At 35.4% G+C, this 17,306-nt stretch overlaps 1 protein-coding gene across 5 annotated transcripts in view; it reads left to right on the forward strand.

Annotated features, from left to right (window-relative positions):
• Positions 1-17,306, forward strand: part of LOC112147430 (dipeptidyl aminopeptidase-like protein 6) — a 135,736-nt gene that overhangs the window by 100,369 nt on the left and 18,061 nt on the right. For all 5 annotated transcript variants that reach the window (XM_024273815.2, XM_024273816.2, XM_024273817.2 and 2 more), the window contains 5 exons: positions 3,076-3,170; positions 3,241-3,315; positions 3,396-3,448; positions 3,691-3,772; positions 12,618-12,738. In XM_024273815.2, the coding sequence (XP_024129583.1) occupies positions 3,076-3,170; positions 3,241-3,315; positions 3,396-3,448; positions 3,691-3,772; positions 12,618-12,738 (426 nt within the window). The remainder of the gene's footprint in view (positions 1-3,075; positions 3,171-3,240; positions 3,316-3,395; positions 3,449-3,690; positions 3,773-12,617; positions 12,739-17,306) is intronic.

Below are 17,306 nucleotides of genomic sequence, written 5' to 3' on the forward strand. Positions count from 1 at the left end.
GGAGTGATTGTGAAGGACCCAAATGCAGGAGATAAGACTTGTTGGCGGAAACTTAAACATTTAATAAATAACCTTAAACATGACAAAACAATGGGATAGACTGGAGGTAATTAAACTGAAATGAAGGCACCTGTGGATCATGACAAACCTGAAAGTGATTGGACTGAGGAACAATTCAAAACAGAACATGACCAAAACCATAACTGACAAAAGCCAAACTAAAGTCCATAATCCTCACATAGGGTTGCTCTTCGCCAACAGACCCACCCACAACCCAGAATTGTATTTCTAATGAGCTAATGCCGCTGTATATAAAATATGTCTTAAAAAAATGACAAAGGCTTTTTTATTTTGGCTAATAAACTTCATAATCATAATTAAAAGATAGCTGAGAACAATTTTATGATAGAAGAAATTATATTTTTAGAGTGGGACTTTAAACAAAATTGTCCACTTTTTAAATTTTCCCATAATGTTCAGTTCTTTACAGTAACTTCCTATAAATCAGAGGATTTTTCTTTTTGCTCTGTTGTTGCTATTAACGATATGGGACCGTACAGCATGACAAAGCAGAATGCTGTAAGATTTTATACTAGTTTGCATTGTGGTTTACAGCATGATACTTTACAGAAGGAAAAAAAGTAAAATACTATTAATTAATTGTAATTTCACATTCCAGATGTACCCTAAATATTTTTTGACATTTTTTTTAATCAGATTTTACTTCATTTTCTGTGCCATCTCACCACAAACTGTTGTTTCTTCATACTAACATAATGCTGAAGATGTACAAATATAGTCATTATCATATGACAGTTTTAGGAAAAATAAAATAAAAATGTTACCATCACACTTTTAAGATGCAAGAAAGTGAGCACAACTTGTTCAAAAACAACAACCATAAATGTGTATGTTAACATTTCACAAATAACATTTAACTGATGTATTGTGGTAAATGATATAAAGCTGGAAATTTAGTATTTTTTCCTTTTTACAGTTTGATTTACTTGATTTTGGTTTTACTTGGAAACTCTTAAGAAGATTAGTACCACTCTACAATGTTTTTCTCTTCAAAATGAATTGTCTGACTGGAGAATTATTGATGTTGGGTTGTTTGGAAAAGACAATTTTTTTAGAAAGGAAGGATTTCTATGAGAGTAAAATAACCCAAAAGTAAGAGTCTCCATTAAAAAAGATGCTCAAATCGATCAAATTAAAAAGGAAAAGGATGTTCTGTTCTTTTTGTAATATCAGCATGAGCGGAGGATGCACTTAAAATGGAGCAATGATTGATCGTTTGTGATGAAAGCCTAGAAAAACTTAAAATGTCTTTATGCTATAAATTCATGCTTTTATCCTGTTCTATAAACATTTACATCGGAAATGATTTAAGATCCCTACTGTTTTTTTAAATCTTTATGTAAGATTGTTTATTAGCACTTTACAGTCCAAGTATGGACTTCAGAAGTTTGGCTGTTAGATCTATTCTGTCACTTTTTTATCTCGGAAAGTAAAAAAAAATATGAAAAAATTGTGCTTTTTTAGTGTTTTAAATAAAAACTAGGGCTGTGAATGTTTATGTGTTAACATGCGCGAATAATAGAACATAATTAATTCACTAATATGTTTTAACGCCCTCAGGTGTCCTGCTGTGCAGCTGTGAGATCACTGCAATAAAACTGTCTAAAATAAACTTTGGTGATTGAGATTTTATTAAATTGAAGAGGTGATATAACATTTATTTGAAGTTTTTGGACAAAAGCGATCTTTTATTTTAATAAATAAGGTGGAGAATGAACGTCAATCTGACGGCTGTAATGCAGCAGCAGCAGTGTAGTCTCTATGGGGGGCGGAGCCAAACAGATCTGTCTGCATTGAGAAATCCAAAGAGGTAACCGAGCATTATTTTATTTTGGATGAGGACCTACATCAATTTTCCTCAGTAACGAGCACTGGCGTTGTCTACAAATTGCGGAAACTCCGCGGTTCATCGTGAAAGTCCCGCCCACGAGAAAATGGACACGCCCTCATCTGTGTAGATTCCAGCCGACCTGAAATCCAACTGGATCACACTTCTCCCCAAAAAAGTTTTTTTTTTAATTATTTTTCACAAACATGAGAAAAAAAAGAAAAAGCTGAAGAATAAAAAACAGAATTCCAGGAAAAATGTAAAATAGAATACAGTGAGAAATTCTTATTTTTTGGGATGCCTGGTGTGACCTCAGCCTGAAATTTTTTTATATTTTCATTAAAAAACATGTTGATTAGTTTATTGAAAAAAAATATTCTTGTTTTTATAAAATGAAACCTAAAATTTTAATTCTATGTTGTAAAAACAGTCTGTTAAACATTTTTGGGGTTTCCACAACAAAATTAATTCAATTTTTCCAGATGGAATTTTCTGTTTTTGCATAATTTTATGTCTAGTGTGTAAATACAAGATGGAAAAATGACAAAATAAAAGTTGTGTCACATAGAAGAGGATGTGCTGATTAAAATGATACCAAATAAGTAAGAAGGTCGTCGTTAAAATAGAAATACAGAATATTAAAATATAGGCAAAATCTGAGTTTTAGACTCTAATGGGTTAAAAATAAACATTCTGAATGTACAATTTTGCAAGTGATTTCATATTATGATTATGTGCAGATAATAAGTGTCTGGCAAATACTCATGAATTTTTTCCAGATTTGCGATTAATTAGTTAATTTTTTTATCGATTCCTTACCTTTAAAAAAATACGTAGAGTGAAATTCTAAAAGTGTACAGATCTTTTTCATTTCTGTTTGCTTTCTAAATCTTCTGGTGTCCCTTCCTTTATACCACAACATTTGTCAACAGGGTTCAGGAAAAGAAATACATTTTTTTGAAGAAATTTGATGCATTACTTAAAGATTGATGGATGGATTTTCTTTCCAACTGTTGCTTTCCAGCCTATTTTCCCTCACTCAGAGCTCCAGGCGGGAAAACCTTTTGCTTTTGGACTTTTGTTCTTTTCTAATACCTTTGTGTGTGACTAATATTTCCATCTAAACATGTTAAAGAACAAAAAATGTTTGTGTTTTTTGTTCGTAGAGAATGAGTTGATGTTCCGATCAAGAAACGGGAATGTCATCCGGCTCAATGTGGAAACAAAAGAGACCAGGACCGTCGTGCCCAAGCAGCTCTTCGTGAGTCCGGTTGTCTTTTGCCGTGATGTCACGATCCAGTGTTTTGATTCCTCCTGTCACTCCCATCCAGGACAGAGCCAAAGCCACCAAGTACCAAGTGTCCCCAGACATGCAGCACGTCCTGTTTGCCTTTGACGTGAAACCAGTAAGAGAAATCCACCTGCTGCCTCCTACAGTATTCATGTATTTATCCTTCCTCGACTGTGTTTCTGTTTTCCTTCCCAGATTTACCAACACTCCTATGTGGCCAAGTACATTATTTACAGCCTAGTGAAACAGTAAGAACCCCCTCCGCCTGTCTGCTTCCTCTCTTTGAATGGACAGTATGGCCTCACTTTGACCTACTCACTGACGTCAGTCACATCTATCTGCCCTCACTGCCTCCCTATGGGGAAACCTTTCAGTTCAGTTTAACACAAGAGGCTACAATCTGATTTTTTTTAAATCTCCTCACTTCTGTTAGATGAGCAACATTTCTACAAATCTCTAAAACTTTCTTTTGAATGCGGTCACTCCACAGGGACAGTTGGCCGTTAAATCCTCCTGAGGTTCAAGAAGCCGTTCTCCAGTTTGCCGGATGGGGACCTCAAGGCCAACAGCTGGTAAGGAGGCCGCTCCATCAGAGCATGCCTGAACTGCAAACGTTAGTGGAAACAGACAAACGCTGTGGTAATGAGATATCTTTGTTCTCTGTAATCGCAGCATTGTTGGTTCTAGCAGCTCTGACCTCCGTCAATGTCGACTAAAGTCGTTTCATTTTTTTCTCTGTGAGGGCTCATGAAAGAGCAAATCCGTGGTGGCAGATGGCGTCTCAGTGGCCCAACTGGTGGTTTGGACTGTGAAGTTATGTGGGGATGAATGTCCTACAGATGACACTGACCGCGGCTGCGTGCCGCTCCTGCTTATCTTTATGAGGACGTGCAAAAAGCTGCATAATGTGAATGTTCAATTAGGGAATGTGAGCACATTATGTCAAACGGGGTGTTTTTAATCTTCATCAGAGCTACTTTAGTCACCATTTGCTAGTACAATACAATCAGTGTAACATCGAGTTGATTTTATATCCCACTTCACTCTGTTTGAGGTTTGTTTAAAGGGTCTATATAAACTTTTAAGTGTTTTATAATGTTAATTCATCATGTAAAACAACCCCTAAGTAGTATTTTGATCCATCCACGCATCTCTGGCTGCACCAGCTCCTCCCAACCAGTGACATGCGGTGAGGTTCACGGCTGGTCAGTCAGATTTACAAACATATGAACCCTACAGCGTAACTGATTCACCATTTGATTGACAACAGATAGTGTTATTTAAAATTTCATTTTAACATTTTTTCTTCCATGTGCTGTTCCTTCGGAAAAAATACATAAATACCCTGTTTGTTAAAGTCTTCCTTTTTCTTTTTTTAGTTTTAAAAGTCTGTTTGTCTCAATGGAGAGTGACGAGTCTCCAAACATTTCCGAGTTTAGACATGTGAAAATGAGGCTAAACAATATTAAGCAATAACTGGACTTGACTCGATAACACTAATCTATTATTCTTTAGCTATAGTGTCATTTTCTTTGGGCTAACCAGCGCCCTCTGGCTTGAGGGATACGTACTGCGGTTATTTTTAAAATGATTAGTTTTCGTCGATTTAAAACTTAGAGTTGATGGTTTATTCAACTTAAAAATTTAATTCGAAAAAGTAATATTTTTAAATATTACAAATTAAAGAGCTTTTGTTAATTGATCCAATGTTTTACTTTTTACAGTCCAGGATTTGCAATGAACGTTTCACTCGGGATTGTTTTTTTTAATATGTTAGCCTTTATTAGCTATGATGCTAGCGTATTTATACCACTCTCAGATACGGCTCCCCTCCGGGCCTGCAAACCCTCAGCTACCCGGTACCACTCTCCATATTGAAGACCTAGCGTACATTACAACACTCAAAAGCATGGATTGAAGCTTCATTCACAACTACTTTGGTCAAAAATGAGCCCTCTTTAGAATCTTTGCAGGTTCCTAAAGTACATTTTAAAGCCTTAATCACAGCTCAACAGCTGCAGCAGAAACTTCAATGCCTGCCTCTAGAAGACTCTTGTGATTAAGCACAGAGAGGCCAAAGTAAAACCTTGTGATAACAATCTACCATCTGCTTTCTTTGTAACGTGCATAAAAAAAGGAAAATGACTATGAAAGAAACCATATTGATTCTCAGCAGGAAATAGTTCTTTGTTTACTTTCTATTTTTTGTCAGCAGCTTTGGAAGAATCCAATCCCCCCAGAAATGGAGAAAAACACCCAGATGGCAGGGAGGAACAAAAGGTTTATGAAGTTTTTTTTTTTAAAAAACACAGGCTGGTGTAGATGAGAGCAGATCCTCCACACAGAAGAGGGTCAGCACAGAGTAGACTCCCAGCAGCTCAGAGCCGGCGAACAACAGGCCACACCCAGCTCTGTGGTCCTGTGGTACAGTGTCCGCCCTGAGACTGAAAGGTTGTGAGTTCAAATCCACAACTGAGTCACACCAGATACTCTAACAATGGGACTTGTTGCCTCCCTGGTTGACATTCAGCATTAAGGGGTTGGATTTGATCAGTGACGAGTGTTGAGGTTCACGGCTGATGACGTCATCAGTCAGATTTACAGACATATGAACCCAATAAAGCAGCTTATTCACCATTTCATTGACATCAGTTAAAGTGTGTTGTTTACAATTTCATTTTAGTTTTTTCTTCTCTTTACAAACTGTAGCATTGAAACAAAAAAAATCACCAAGATTATCGTTATTGACTTGCTGTTACTTTTGTATGTCTTTACAGTTTCTTGAGTTTTGGGCTTTAGAAACGAAATCCTCCATTTAGAAATTAATGCTAAACAATATTAAAGTGTAACTGGACGGCTGCACTTAACTTTCCGCTGCTAATTCTATTATTCTTTAGCAGCAGTATCACATTCTCCGGGCTCACCAGCACCCTCTGCCTTGTGGCATGTGTACTGCGGTGTCTGACTCACCTGGTGTGTTTTTAAAGCTCATTTTTAGTGGATAAAAAGACTAAATGAGTCACAAGAAGGCGAGAGATAAGCAAGTTAGATCATTTTAAAATAAAGCTTATTTTGTGATGATGAAAAGAACGAAATAATACAGCACATGGATCAGCTGCTGATATAGTCAGTGTGGGCGGCGCTGGGGAGCCCGGCGTAGTCGCTGCCGCACCCAGCGCTGTTTGCGGTTTTTGAACAGGAAACTCGTAAATTTGCTGCTTTTTTTCCCAAAGAAACGTTGAAAACTCATACAGAAAAAGGCAATCATAGATAGACATGTCTAAAAAAATAACATTTGTTTTTTTATTTTTTATTTTAAAAAGTATACTAGATAACCTCCCTCCCTCCCCTGACTGCACGTCACTGGATTTGATTGATTTTCAATCAGTGTGTCGAGAGATGGTCAGGGGTACCGTGGAAAATTACTCATTTTTTGGGGCGACCGTGGTTCGGAGGTAGGTTGGTTGACTCCTGATTGAAGGACATGAGTCAAAGTGTCCTTGGGCAAGACACTGAACCCCACATTACCTCTGGTGGAAGGTTGGCGCCGGTGTTCAGCAGCAGAGCCGCCTCCAGCATGTGAATGTGTGTGTGAATGAGACTGTGACTGTAAAGCACTTTGGGCCTTCAATTAAGGTAGAAAAACACTATACAAGTATACACAAGTATGTTGTCAAAGAAAAAACTACCCTTCTTTGGTTGAGAACCATGGCCTCAGACTTAACGATGCTGACTCTCAACCTAGCAGCTTCACAAGGAAACCACACTGTTGTTCTTGGATCTGAGGTTCGACTATTGGACGAACTCTCCTCTCCAGTACCCGGGCATAGACTTTCTTTCCCAGAGAGACTTAGGAGTGTGTTTCCCTGGTAACTGGAACACACCTTCTGGTCCCCTTTCTTAAAAAGGGGAACCACCACCCTTGTCTGCCAGTCCAGTGGTACGGTTTGGCCAAACTACCAAATGGTTCTTGAGCACACCTGTGTCTGCAGCTCACCCCTCCCCTAGTTAAAAGCAGAGGATGAACTTCACACACTTTAGATGCATGACGACTTATTAGACTTTAGTTCCTGTTAAGGCAACAAAGTCTGTGAGAGGTGTATGGTTCTAGTATAACGCTCAAATTTTCAGGTGCTGATGCTGTTCATTGATTAGTCTTTCCTCACAGGACAGGGGTAGTAGGGAGCAATTTGGGGTCAAAAATATAACTGTAGATCAGGATTCAAAGACTGGAGAGCTTCTTCTTCTTTTTATTATTCTATTGTTTAATGGCAGTTAGCAAACAGCTTTTTTATTATTTTTTCCCCTATTTTCTCCGACTGTCCTTAGAACCAATTCAAAATCATTTTAACAACCTTGATGTTTTTTTATTAGAAATAAAATATAAAAAAAAACAATCACAAGTATATTCCACTTTAGACTGGAGAGCTGCTGTGAGAGGAGAGCGTTCTGGGGAGAAGAGCAATCGTAGGCAGGTCAACAAGTGGAGGTGATGATGGCGATTGCTGGGAAATACCATAGACGTATATGAATTCACTGGACAAAGCTATAGGTGTTGATGTAGAAAACAGGCGTGTTTGAGATAACTCGCACCTCGCCTGGATCGAGAAAAAATTAAAAATAAAATAAATAATAATAATTAAAAAAATAGGCATAATTCCCATTTATTTCTTAAAAAAAAGAAGATAATGAACGTAAATCCAAATTTCTCAAAGGCTAAAGTAGGACTATGCGGCTCCTTCTAGGTTTTGATCAGTAGAAATCGAGCCCAAATGGCTCTTCTACTGTTAACTCTGTCCTAAACATTCAGTTAAACTTTAATACGCCTCTCCCCCCTTTATATCATTTATGTCTTTTATATTAATTTGTAACATCTGTTAGGGGACAACAGATGGAAAAAATAGCAACTGGGTTCATTAAAGTGTATTGTCACAGAGAAATAAATAAAATTGAACTGAAAATTAACTTTTAAAGGAGACAATAACACACATAACCATAGATGGTTTGGAATTCCTGTACTTATGAGTTCATTTTGTTGCATAAATATTAATGTCTGCCTGATCTAAAGCATTAAACCAAAATGATTAATCAGTAGAAAATAATGTTTCAGGTAAAATCCTTTCTAATGATAATGTAATCAAAAAAGCTTCATTTTCTGATGTTTTAAGGGCACAATACAGTCTATGTCAATGATGTTGAGTGCTCACATTCAAGCTTTCTGTAAAGTTTTTTTTGGTCTTAGTTGTGACGGTAACACAGGAAGTACAGCGACATTTTATACATTTTTAGTGAGTTTGAAGAGCAAAGCAGAGAACCAGCAGAAAGCTCATTATAATACATTTGTGTGTTAGCAGGAAAACTGCTGTTTGACTCCATCGTTAATGCATTTTGCATGTATGCTGCTTTCCATGTGTGACTAGGAAAGTACTTACACAGCTGGACTGAATTTCTGGTTTCCTTTGCTGAGCTTCTTTATATCTCCATTTTTATCTTTTAATATTTCTGGGGTAAGAAGATGCTTCAAGTTTTTCAGAAGTTTCTTGGAGTGTTGAGATAATCAAACATCTACTCTGCTGAAGCTGAAACTTTTAAAGGTCCTTGAGCAGCAGCTTCTTTTTGCCCAGAGAGAAACTTTTCTCGTCTCTTCAAACCTTGAATGTTTCGTTGAAGCTAAAAGATTAGCAGAAAATAGAAGTAGAAAATAAATCTAAAAATGTGTTTCTGTAAACCTTTAAATGGATATTTGAAGGTTTAATGCCTCTTGTTGTTTTTTGATCAATAATTATTTGAAGTTTTATTTGGTTGGTTGTATACATTTAACATTTCACAACCTTTAAATAATTGTCTACATTGCATGTGTCAAAGTCAAGGCCCGGGGGCCGGATTCGGCCCTTCGGGTAATTATATCTATATCTTTATATTACATCTTAAATGTCTATCTTGTATAATTTTGACAAAACATATTTTTATAGAGTAAATTATTGATAGTTATTTAAGCTTTAAATTAATTTATTCTGGAATAATATTCCTGCCTTTGTATTATTCATAATTATGTTAAAAAGTTACGGTGTTTAACATTTTTAAGTTTTTAAAATGGACATTCTGATAGCTTTTTAGACTATTTTGGCTTTTACTAAGACTTTTTAGGCTATTTTGGAGTTTAGCTAATATTTCAGCTACATGCTAGCTGTTTTGGCTAATTTAGACTTTTCTTTTTAGGTTTTTCAGGCTGTTTTGGAGTTTAGCCAATATTTCCGCTACATGCTAGCTGTTTTGGCTAATTTAGACTTTTCTTTTTAATTTTTTTAAGCAGTTTTGGAGTTTAGCTAATATTTCAGCTGCATGCTACCTGCTTTGGCTAATTTAGGCTTTTTTTGTTTTTAGGCTGTTTTGGAGTTAGGCTAATATTTACATGCTAGCTGTTAGTTTGAAGTCTTGCTATTTTTTCAGTTACATACTAGCTGTTTTGGCTAACCTGAGTTTTTTTTTTCTGGCTAATTTGGCATTTTGCTAATATTTTAGCTGGCTATCAGTTTTAGCATTTTCAGCCATTAACTTCAGCGTCTTTAGCTATCAAGTTTAGCATCTTCAGCTATCAGCACTAGCATCTTCAGCGGCCAAATTAACTTAATGCTAAATATCTGGTTCATAATTATGTTAAAAAGTTATGGTTTTCAAGTTTTAAAAATTTTGTTTAGAGTGTTCAATAAATGTTTATCCTGTTCGGCCCGCGACCTAAGGTGTGTTTTGGATTTTGCCCCCTTGTCGATTGAGTTTGACACCACTGATCTACATCAACCAAAAAGGAATGGGTTGAAACTTCATGTTTATCAAAACCCATCCAAAAATACAATTTACACAGAAACAAAACTTAACATTAAATTGACAAGTATGCCTCAAACATAAAAAAACAAAATATTTAACCAAATACATATTCATATGTACAAGTTCATTGACATATACATACATGTATGCATATATTACAGCGACATGCATGCATAATTACATACATATTTACTAATAAAACATTAAATTTCCCCAATATTGATAAATTTTTTTTTTTTGCATTTTATCAGTAACCTACATTTTTTTTAGGAGTATTCACTAAATTAAGATCTTTATTCCAGGAATTCCAAAGTTTTATTCCAAAAACAGCAGGACGTCTCCATTTTATATTTGTTCTAGCGCTGCAGGATTCAAACATAAAATTACATCTTAAATTAAAATGAACGTATTTTGAAAGGCACCAATAGAAATGTCCAACATTCTTACTTGCACAATGTCCACAAAATTTAATGTATTCGATTTTTTGAAACAGTGCATTAGTGGACTCCAAAAACCAAATGTATTTATTAATCTGATGGCTTTTTTTTTAAGTTTAATTATTGGATCAATATTTGTTTTGTATATATCTCCCCAAACTTCACTACAATACTGGAAGTATGGAAGATTTAAGGTTAAACATAAAATATGCAAGCATTTTGTACCCAGTGTTCTTTTAATTCTATGAATCTAGATATTTTATTTTTTATATATTCAATATGTGGTTTCCAATTGGTCAATAATGACTCCAGGGAATTTTGTTTCGTGAACACATTCAATTTCTATTCCATCAAAATGAAGTTTTATGTTTTCTTTTGCCTTATTTGTATTAAAATCAACAAACTTGGTTTTCCTTTCATTTAAAAATAATGTGTTAATCTCAAACCAATTTTTAAATTTAATCAACTCCCTTACTATTTCTATGATTAATTGAAAAATATCTTGACCTGAGGAATATAAATTCCCAAAAATAACAAGCTCTATTTTTGATACCTTAGCGATATAATTTAAATAAAGTATAAACAATTTTGCTCCTAAAACAGAGCCTTGGGGAATTCCACATGGTATTATCCTATTCAATAAATCAGCTTAAATAGGATCCAATCGTATTGCATTTTAGGGTTTCTGGATTTTATTCTCACCTAAAAAATTCAAGAACTTCTTTTTTTTAAGCCTAATTTAAGCATTTATATATATATTTTTTCATTATTAGAAAAAAAAATGCTTCCAAAAACCCCAAAATAAAATATTCTGGTGCTTAAAAGGGTTAAATGAGTTTTTAATGTAATGATTTTCTTAGCTAATAGTTTTATTCTTACTCTAAGGCATTAGGGGAAACATTCATAATCTCATAGATCACGGTTCAAGTCCATTTCACAGCTGCCCACACGCTTTATGTCCTGTAGTCTGCAGCTGGAACAAATGCCCCATTTATGCCTGTTTGAGTTATGCATGCAGCAGCCAGCAGTGCCCTGCAATTTCAGCACTTTTTTTGCCCCTTTTAACATTTAAGGTGTCCTTTTTTACAAAGTGCTACAGATTTTTTTTAAAGTGCAATGAAGACAAAAAAAAAACTCCTTTAATGAGGAGAATAAAAGCCAACTGCGTGATCTTTTGTGCCATTTCTCCATCTTTTTATGTCAATTTTCTTTGTTGTAGCTGTTGTGTTTAACAGCAGACAGTGCAGTGAGTCATCAGCCATCACTTCAAAGCTTTTTCTTCTGCTCTTACCGCCCAGTTTGTGGAGATTACAGGTGCATTGGTGTGAGAAAATGTTACCTTTTCAAGTGTGTGATGTGACTTTTCCCGCTGAGGGAAGACGGCGGATGAATTTCCATATGGTAATGGTGCAGCTGATTGTGCCGTTCACTGTTGTAGCTTCTGCTTCTGCATTTCATTTAATGAAGGTCGGAAGTTGTGGAGGTAAAATGAGATGAACCCCTTTGTCTGTGTCTGACCTGAAGATGTTGGACATGTTTTCTTGTTTTCAGTATGCGGATGTAATGGTTTCTCATTAATGATGGCAGAATTGGAGCGATTCATCCGGGGTCTCACCAGCACGGGGAGAGGGATGTGTGTGTGTGTGCAGTGAAGCATCAAATGTACAGTGAGGGTTGCAGGGAGATGAATCCTGTGGCGATCCCTTCATTAATTTACGAACAATTACTCCAACATGAGAATACGATCAGCAATGCATACATACGGATTTATAAGAAAGAGAAATAAAGAGATTTTCATCAACTGGTGGAGCTGACAATGAGATGAAGTCCTAAAATCTAAAGTCTCACTTACATAAACAACAAGAAAGCATGCCGTTTCATCTCCACAGGTGTCTCTGATGCTGCTTCTTCAGGGGAGTGGAGCTCATTTTTTCTTGTTTACTTAAATATTTACTAAGCGAGAGATGATCAACGGACACATTTTTCATAAAACTTTAAATATTTGTATCGTTTTTGGCAGAAAATGCCAGATTTTTAAAATAAATTTCCTTTTTTTAAATCACTAATTGTACTAAAATACATTTAATTGTTGGTAAACATTGAATATGAAGAGACAGAAGTGAAGGATTTCCTTCTCTTGTGCTTATTTGTGCAGATCTTCATATTTGAAAACAACATTTACTACAGAGCGACGGTGGAGAGCCGATCCATCCGCCTGGTGTCCACCGGCAAAGAGGGAGTCGTCTTCAACGGACTCGCCGACTGGCTCTACGAAGGTAGGACGACTTCAAAACACCCAACAATTTGCAATAAAAGCTTAAATGTTGAGGGAAACCCTCATTAACCCTTTAACACCTGAGGCATCGCCGGTGATGCTTAAATATAAAACCTTTAACAAACTGTAACTTTTCAACCGTGAACACAATCAGCGTTGATTCTGAAAGAGAAAAGCGGCTTGAAATTTATAGTAAAATTTCTTAAAATTCACTAATGCATGCCAATTTTGCAAAAATATTTAATGTGTTGCTTATATATTAGTTAAACTCCAAATTAGCCCCAAAAAACCCCAGTAGATGCTAAATTAGCCAAAAAAAAGCTAGCTCATTGCTTAAATACTAGTTAAACTTCAAAATAGCCCAAAAAACCTCAGTAGATAACATTCAAAAACGTTAGCCTGTCGCTAAAATAGAAGCTAAACTCTAAATTAGCCCAAAAAACTTCAGTACATAACAAATTGGAACAAAAAAACCTCAGTAGATAACAGTCAAAAACGTTTGCCTGTCTCTAAAATATAAGCTAAACTCAAAAATAGCCCAAAAAACTTCAGTACATAACAAATTAGAACAAAAAACCTCAGTAGATAATAGTCAAAAACGTTGGCCTGTTGCTAAAATAGAAGCTAAACTCTAAATTAGCAAAAAAAACCTCCGTAGATGCTGAATTAGCCAAAAAAGCTAGCACATTGCTTAAATACTAGCTAAACTCCAACTTAGCTTAAAAATCCTCAGTAACTAAATTAGTCAAAAAATTTGGCCAGTTACTAATATAGAAGCTAAACCACAGTAGATAATAAATTAGCCAAAAACATTAGCATGTTGGTAAAATAGTAGCTAAACTCCAAAATTGCCTAAAATTCAGTAAACTAAATTAGTCAAAAACGTTAGCCTGTTGCTAAAATAGAATCTAAACTCTAAATTAGCCCAAAAAACTTCAGTAGATAACAGTCAAAAACGTTAGCCTGTTGCTAAAAAAGAAGCTAAACTCTAAATTAGCAAAAAAAAATAATAAAAAAAAAAACCTCAGTAGATGCTGAATTAGCCAAAAAAGTTAGCACATTTCTAGCTAAACTCAAACTTAGCTTAAAAGTCCTCAGTAACTAAATTAGTCAAAAATATTAGAAAAAATTAATATAGAAGCTAAACCACAGTAGATAATAAATTAGAAAAAAAATTAGCATTTTGGTAAAATATTAGCTAAACTCCAAAATTGCCTAAAATTCAGTAAACTAAATTAGTCAAAAACGTTAGCATGTTGCTAATTAGCTAAACTCCCATTTTTTTAATGAACATAAAAGATGAAAACATAGCCCATAAATATATTTAAAGGCTTGTTGCTTATATACTTAAAACTTTGAAATTTGAAGACTTTCTCATTAATTTCCATATTTTGCTCAATATTTTAAAAACTATAAAGTTTATGAATACCAAAAATACAAGCAGTAATTTCCTGAACGAGCTGAACGTTTTGATACCAAGATTGCTGAAATTGCTGAAAGTGTGATTGTGTTTCTACATCAATCGGAGCAGGAGAATCACTATAGTTTGAATGCTTACGAAGCATTCACACTATTATGGAATTGGATAACTTTTGGTTGTATTTTATGGGTTTGGAGAACTTTTATGTCGTCACACTGAAGTGTTTTCCACTACAGAGTTTACAGGATTCTACAAATTCAGTTTGTTTACCAAGTACACACAAACAAGGTTGTCTCACAGAGTGGCCTCGATTGTACAGAAACTGTACGACTTTCATTCTCGAATGAAGATGCTTCTGTCTGGTTTTCATAACTTCTTTCCAGTAAAAAAGCTGCAGGATGTATTTGACATACGCTGCGTCGACTTGACAGGATCCTATACTAGATGCCCCCCGGGCAGCCTCTCCCCGAGGTGTGACGAGCATCTGAAGCGGCGCAGCTGGCGTACATTTCAGCGCCCCGCCTTTTCCCTGCTCGTCTTTGTGTTCAAACACTTTCAATTAGTCCATGTGAGCGGCGCTTGCAATCTAACCCGGCAAACGTTCAAAAGCTAACACTTGTCATTTACTGCGAGACGTTTTCTGATTAGAGCGCATGTGGGACACACATCCTCATTACACACCACTTTGTTAGAGGCTTTGTTTACAAATGCAACGCCATGTTAGAGCGCCGCTGCTTCATAGCAGCGTTTGTTGGTATTTCGTTTGTACTTCTGCTGCTCGGGTTTATTATTTATTGTAATAATAAAGTCATTGCAGGGGGAAATGTAATTGCAAACGGCAGTTATTTTTGAGGAGAAACTCTGCAGAAGAGCAGGAGCTGCTTCGGGGTCGGCTCTAATCGCTTTTTCATTAATAGGATTATTTCTTTGTTGCAGACACAGAAAATGACATGAAAGAAGTAATCCACTTTCCCAGCTTAAGGAAGATTTGCTGGCTTGTGTTTTTCTTTTAGAATTTTTTTTTTTCTCACAAGAGCTGATCAAGTATTTCACAGAGATTTCAGAGCATCTTCTTCCTTCATTCAGCTGCTGGGTTCAGGCTGCAGCTGCTGCTTTGAGTTTATTAGCTGTTTAATGTGCAGGTAATGAACACAAAACACCTGCAAAAACACAACCATCGTGTGGGGAAAACAAGAAGAGATGTTCTCATTAGACTGAAGTTGTTGTCAATTTTAAGGCTTATTTGGATTTTTTTTTTTTTTACTTTAAATTCCCAAAAGACATTTTTTGCATCCGATTTTTTTTGCATTTTTAAATCTAATCTGCAAAACAAAATTTTTTCCTAATCTCAAACCATTTTTTAAAATTTAATCAACTCTTTCACTATTTATATAATTTATCGAAAAATATTGACCTGAGTAATATAAATTTGTATCGCCCGCAAAAATAGGATTTACATTTTTTGATAATTATTTAAATAAAATATAAAACATTTTGGTCCTAAAACAGAGCCTTGGGGAATTCCACATGTTATTATCCTATTCAATAAATCAGCATAAATAGCCTCCAATATTAATACTTTTTTAGAAATGTATTTATATCACAGTCTTGCACAGATGATGCCGTTTTTTTATGTTTTTAGCCATTTTGTAGATTGTTTTACAGCTGTAAATTAGATGGATGTTTTAGCAAAAAAAGTAGTTTTTTTGCTAAAACTGTTTAAAGACCAGCTCTGATTGTCATTTGTGCCATTTTCCGTGGTATTTTAAGAATGATTATGCCCTTTTCAGCCAAAAATAATTCAAATTAAACTAATTTTCTTGTTCTCATTCCCCTTCCTGTTGCTGAGAGCTCTCTGTTTACATCATCTCCTGCTCGCTTACAGCCCCTCAAACCCCCAACCTAAGGTTACTGGTGAAACAAAAATGGCGAGCAATATTGGCGTACAGTTTTAAGTCAGATGGAGCTCCTAGCACATAAATAACATCACTCTTTCTATGAACAAGGGAATAAATAAATCAATAATAAGAATCTAAAGATTGTGTTTAAACTGGATCTAATGTCGGCCTCCTAATATTTGTATTCATGAAAGTTAGGTTTTCAAACTGTAACTTAATGTCCTAAGCTGTTGAGGTGAACTTTTCTCTATTTTGATAAAACATTGAATACATTTTAAAAACAACAGTGAGATTTTTGAGGAAAACTACTTAAGACTGAACACGTTTGGTCCACTTATAGTGAACCAGAAATCATTCTCTGACGATAATCTGGAATACATTTTCAGTCTGAAAACACTCAAGTGGACCCTGGTCCTGGACCGGGAACCGGTCCCGGACCATTCTTTTGAGGTGGTCCTGGTTTGGGTCGCTCTGAAATTCCTTTGTCTGAATACAAAGTGCTCCTGGAGAGGAGGAACTGGACCCAAACAGCCACCGTAGCCGGTGGTCACGTGATGTTAGCAAAGCAGGAATTAAGCTACGAGTAAAGTAACGATTGTCGTGGAAAGAGGAAAAACTGCTAGCTTGTTAGAACGTTTATTTTAACACTAAAAACGCTTATTACTCGCTTTTCTGTTTCGTTACGAAGCAGGAGACCCGGTATAGCTGTGACGTCATCCTCAAAGATTTTTTTTTAGAATTTTATTTAAAGATTTTTAGTTTTTATAAACATCGAACATATGAAAAAGGGATATGTGCCTGCAGGGGAAAATCAAACATTTCAGTCATGCTGTTCAGTGGCATGTCAGATTAGAATTTAGCCCAAAATACTGTCAACAAAAACTAGAAATAGAAAACACACAATAACAGACAGAAATAATTGAGCATTAAATTAAATCTCAAAGTGTATAACAAAGAAAAATACTAAAAAAATAATAATAATAAATAAAATATACATATATATTACAAATTCTATCCTAAAAGCTTTTTAAGAGAATTCTCCTAAAAACAATTCCATAACAACACAACATTGTTTCACACTATTTTCTCGACAATCTATATGTCATTAACACTTATTATATCTTCATAACAGCATGTGTCCGCCGTACCAAAGCAGCAGTAAAATGTGCCGTAGCCGACGTTAATTTGAATTTAAATAAAGAAATACTCATCAATTCACTTTTGAGCCTAATATACTCCACATGTGCTCTA

The sequence above is a fragment of the Oryzias melastigma genome, linkage group LG17 (genome assembly GCF_002922805.2).
Source record: "Oryzias melastigma strain HK-1 linkage group LG17, ASM292280v2, whole genome shotgun sequence".
NCBI lineage: Eukaryota > Metazoa > Chordata > Actinopteri > Beloniformes > Adrianichthyidae > Oryzias > Oryzias melastigma.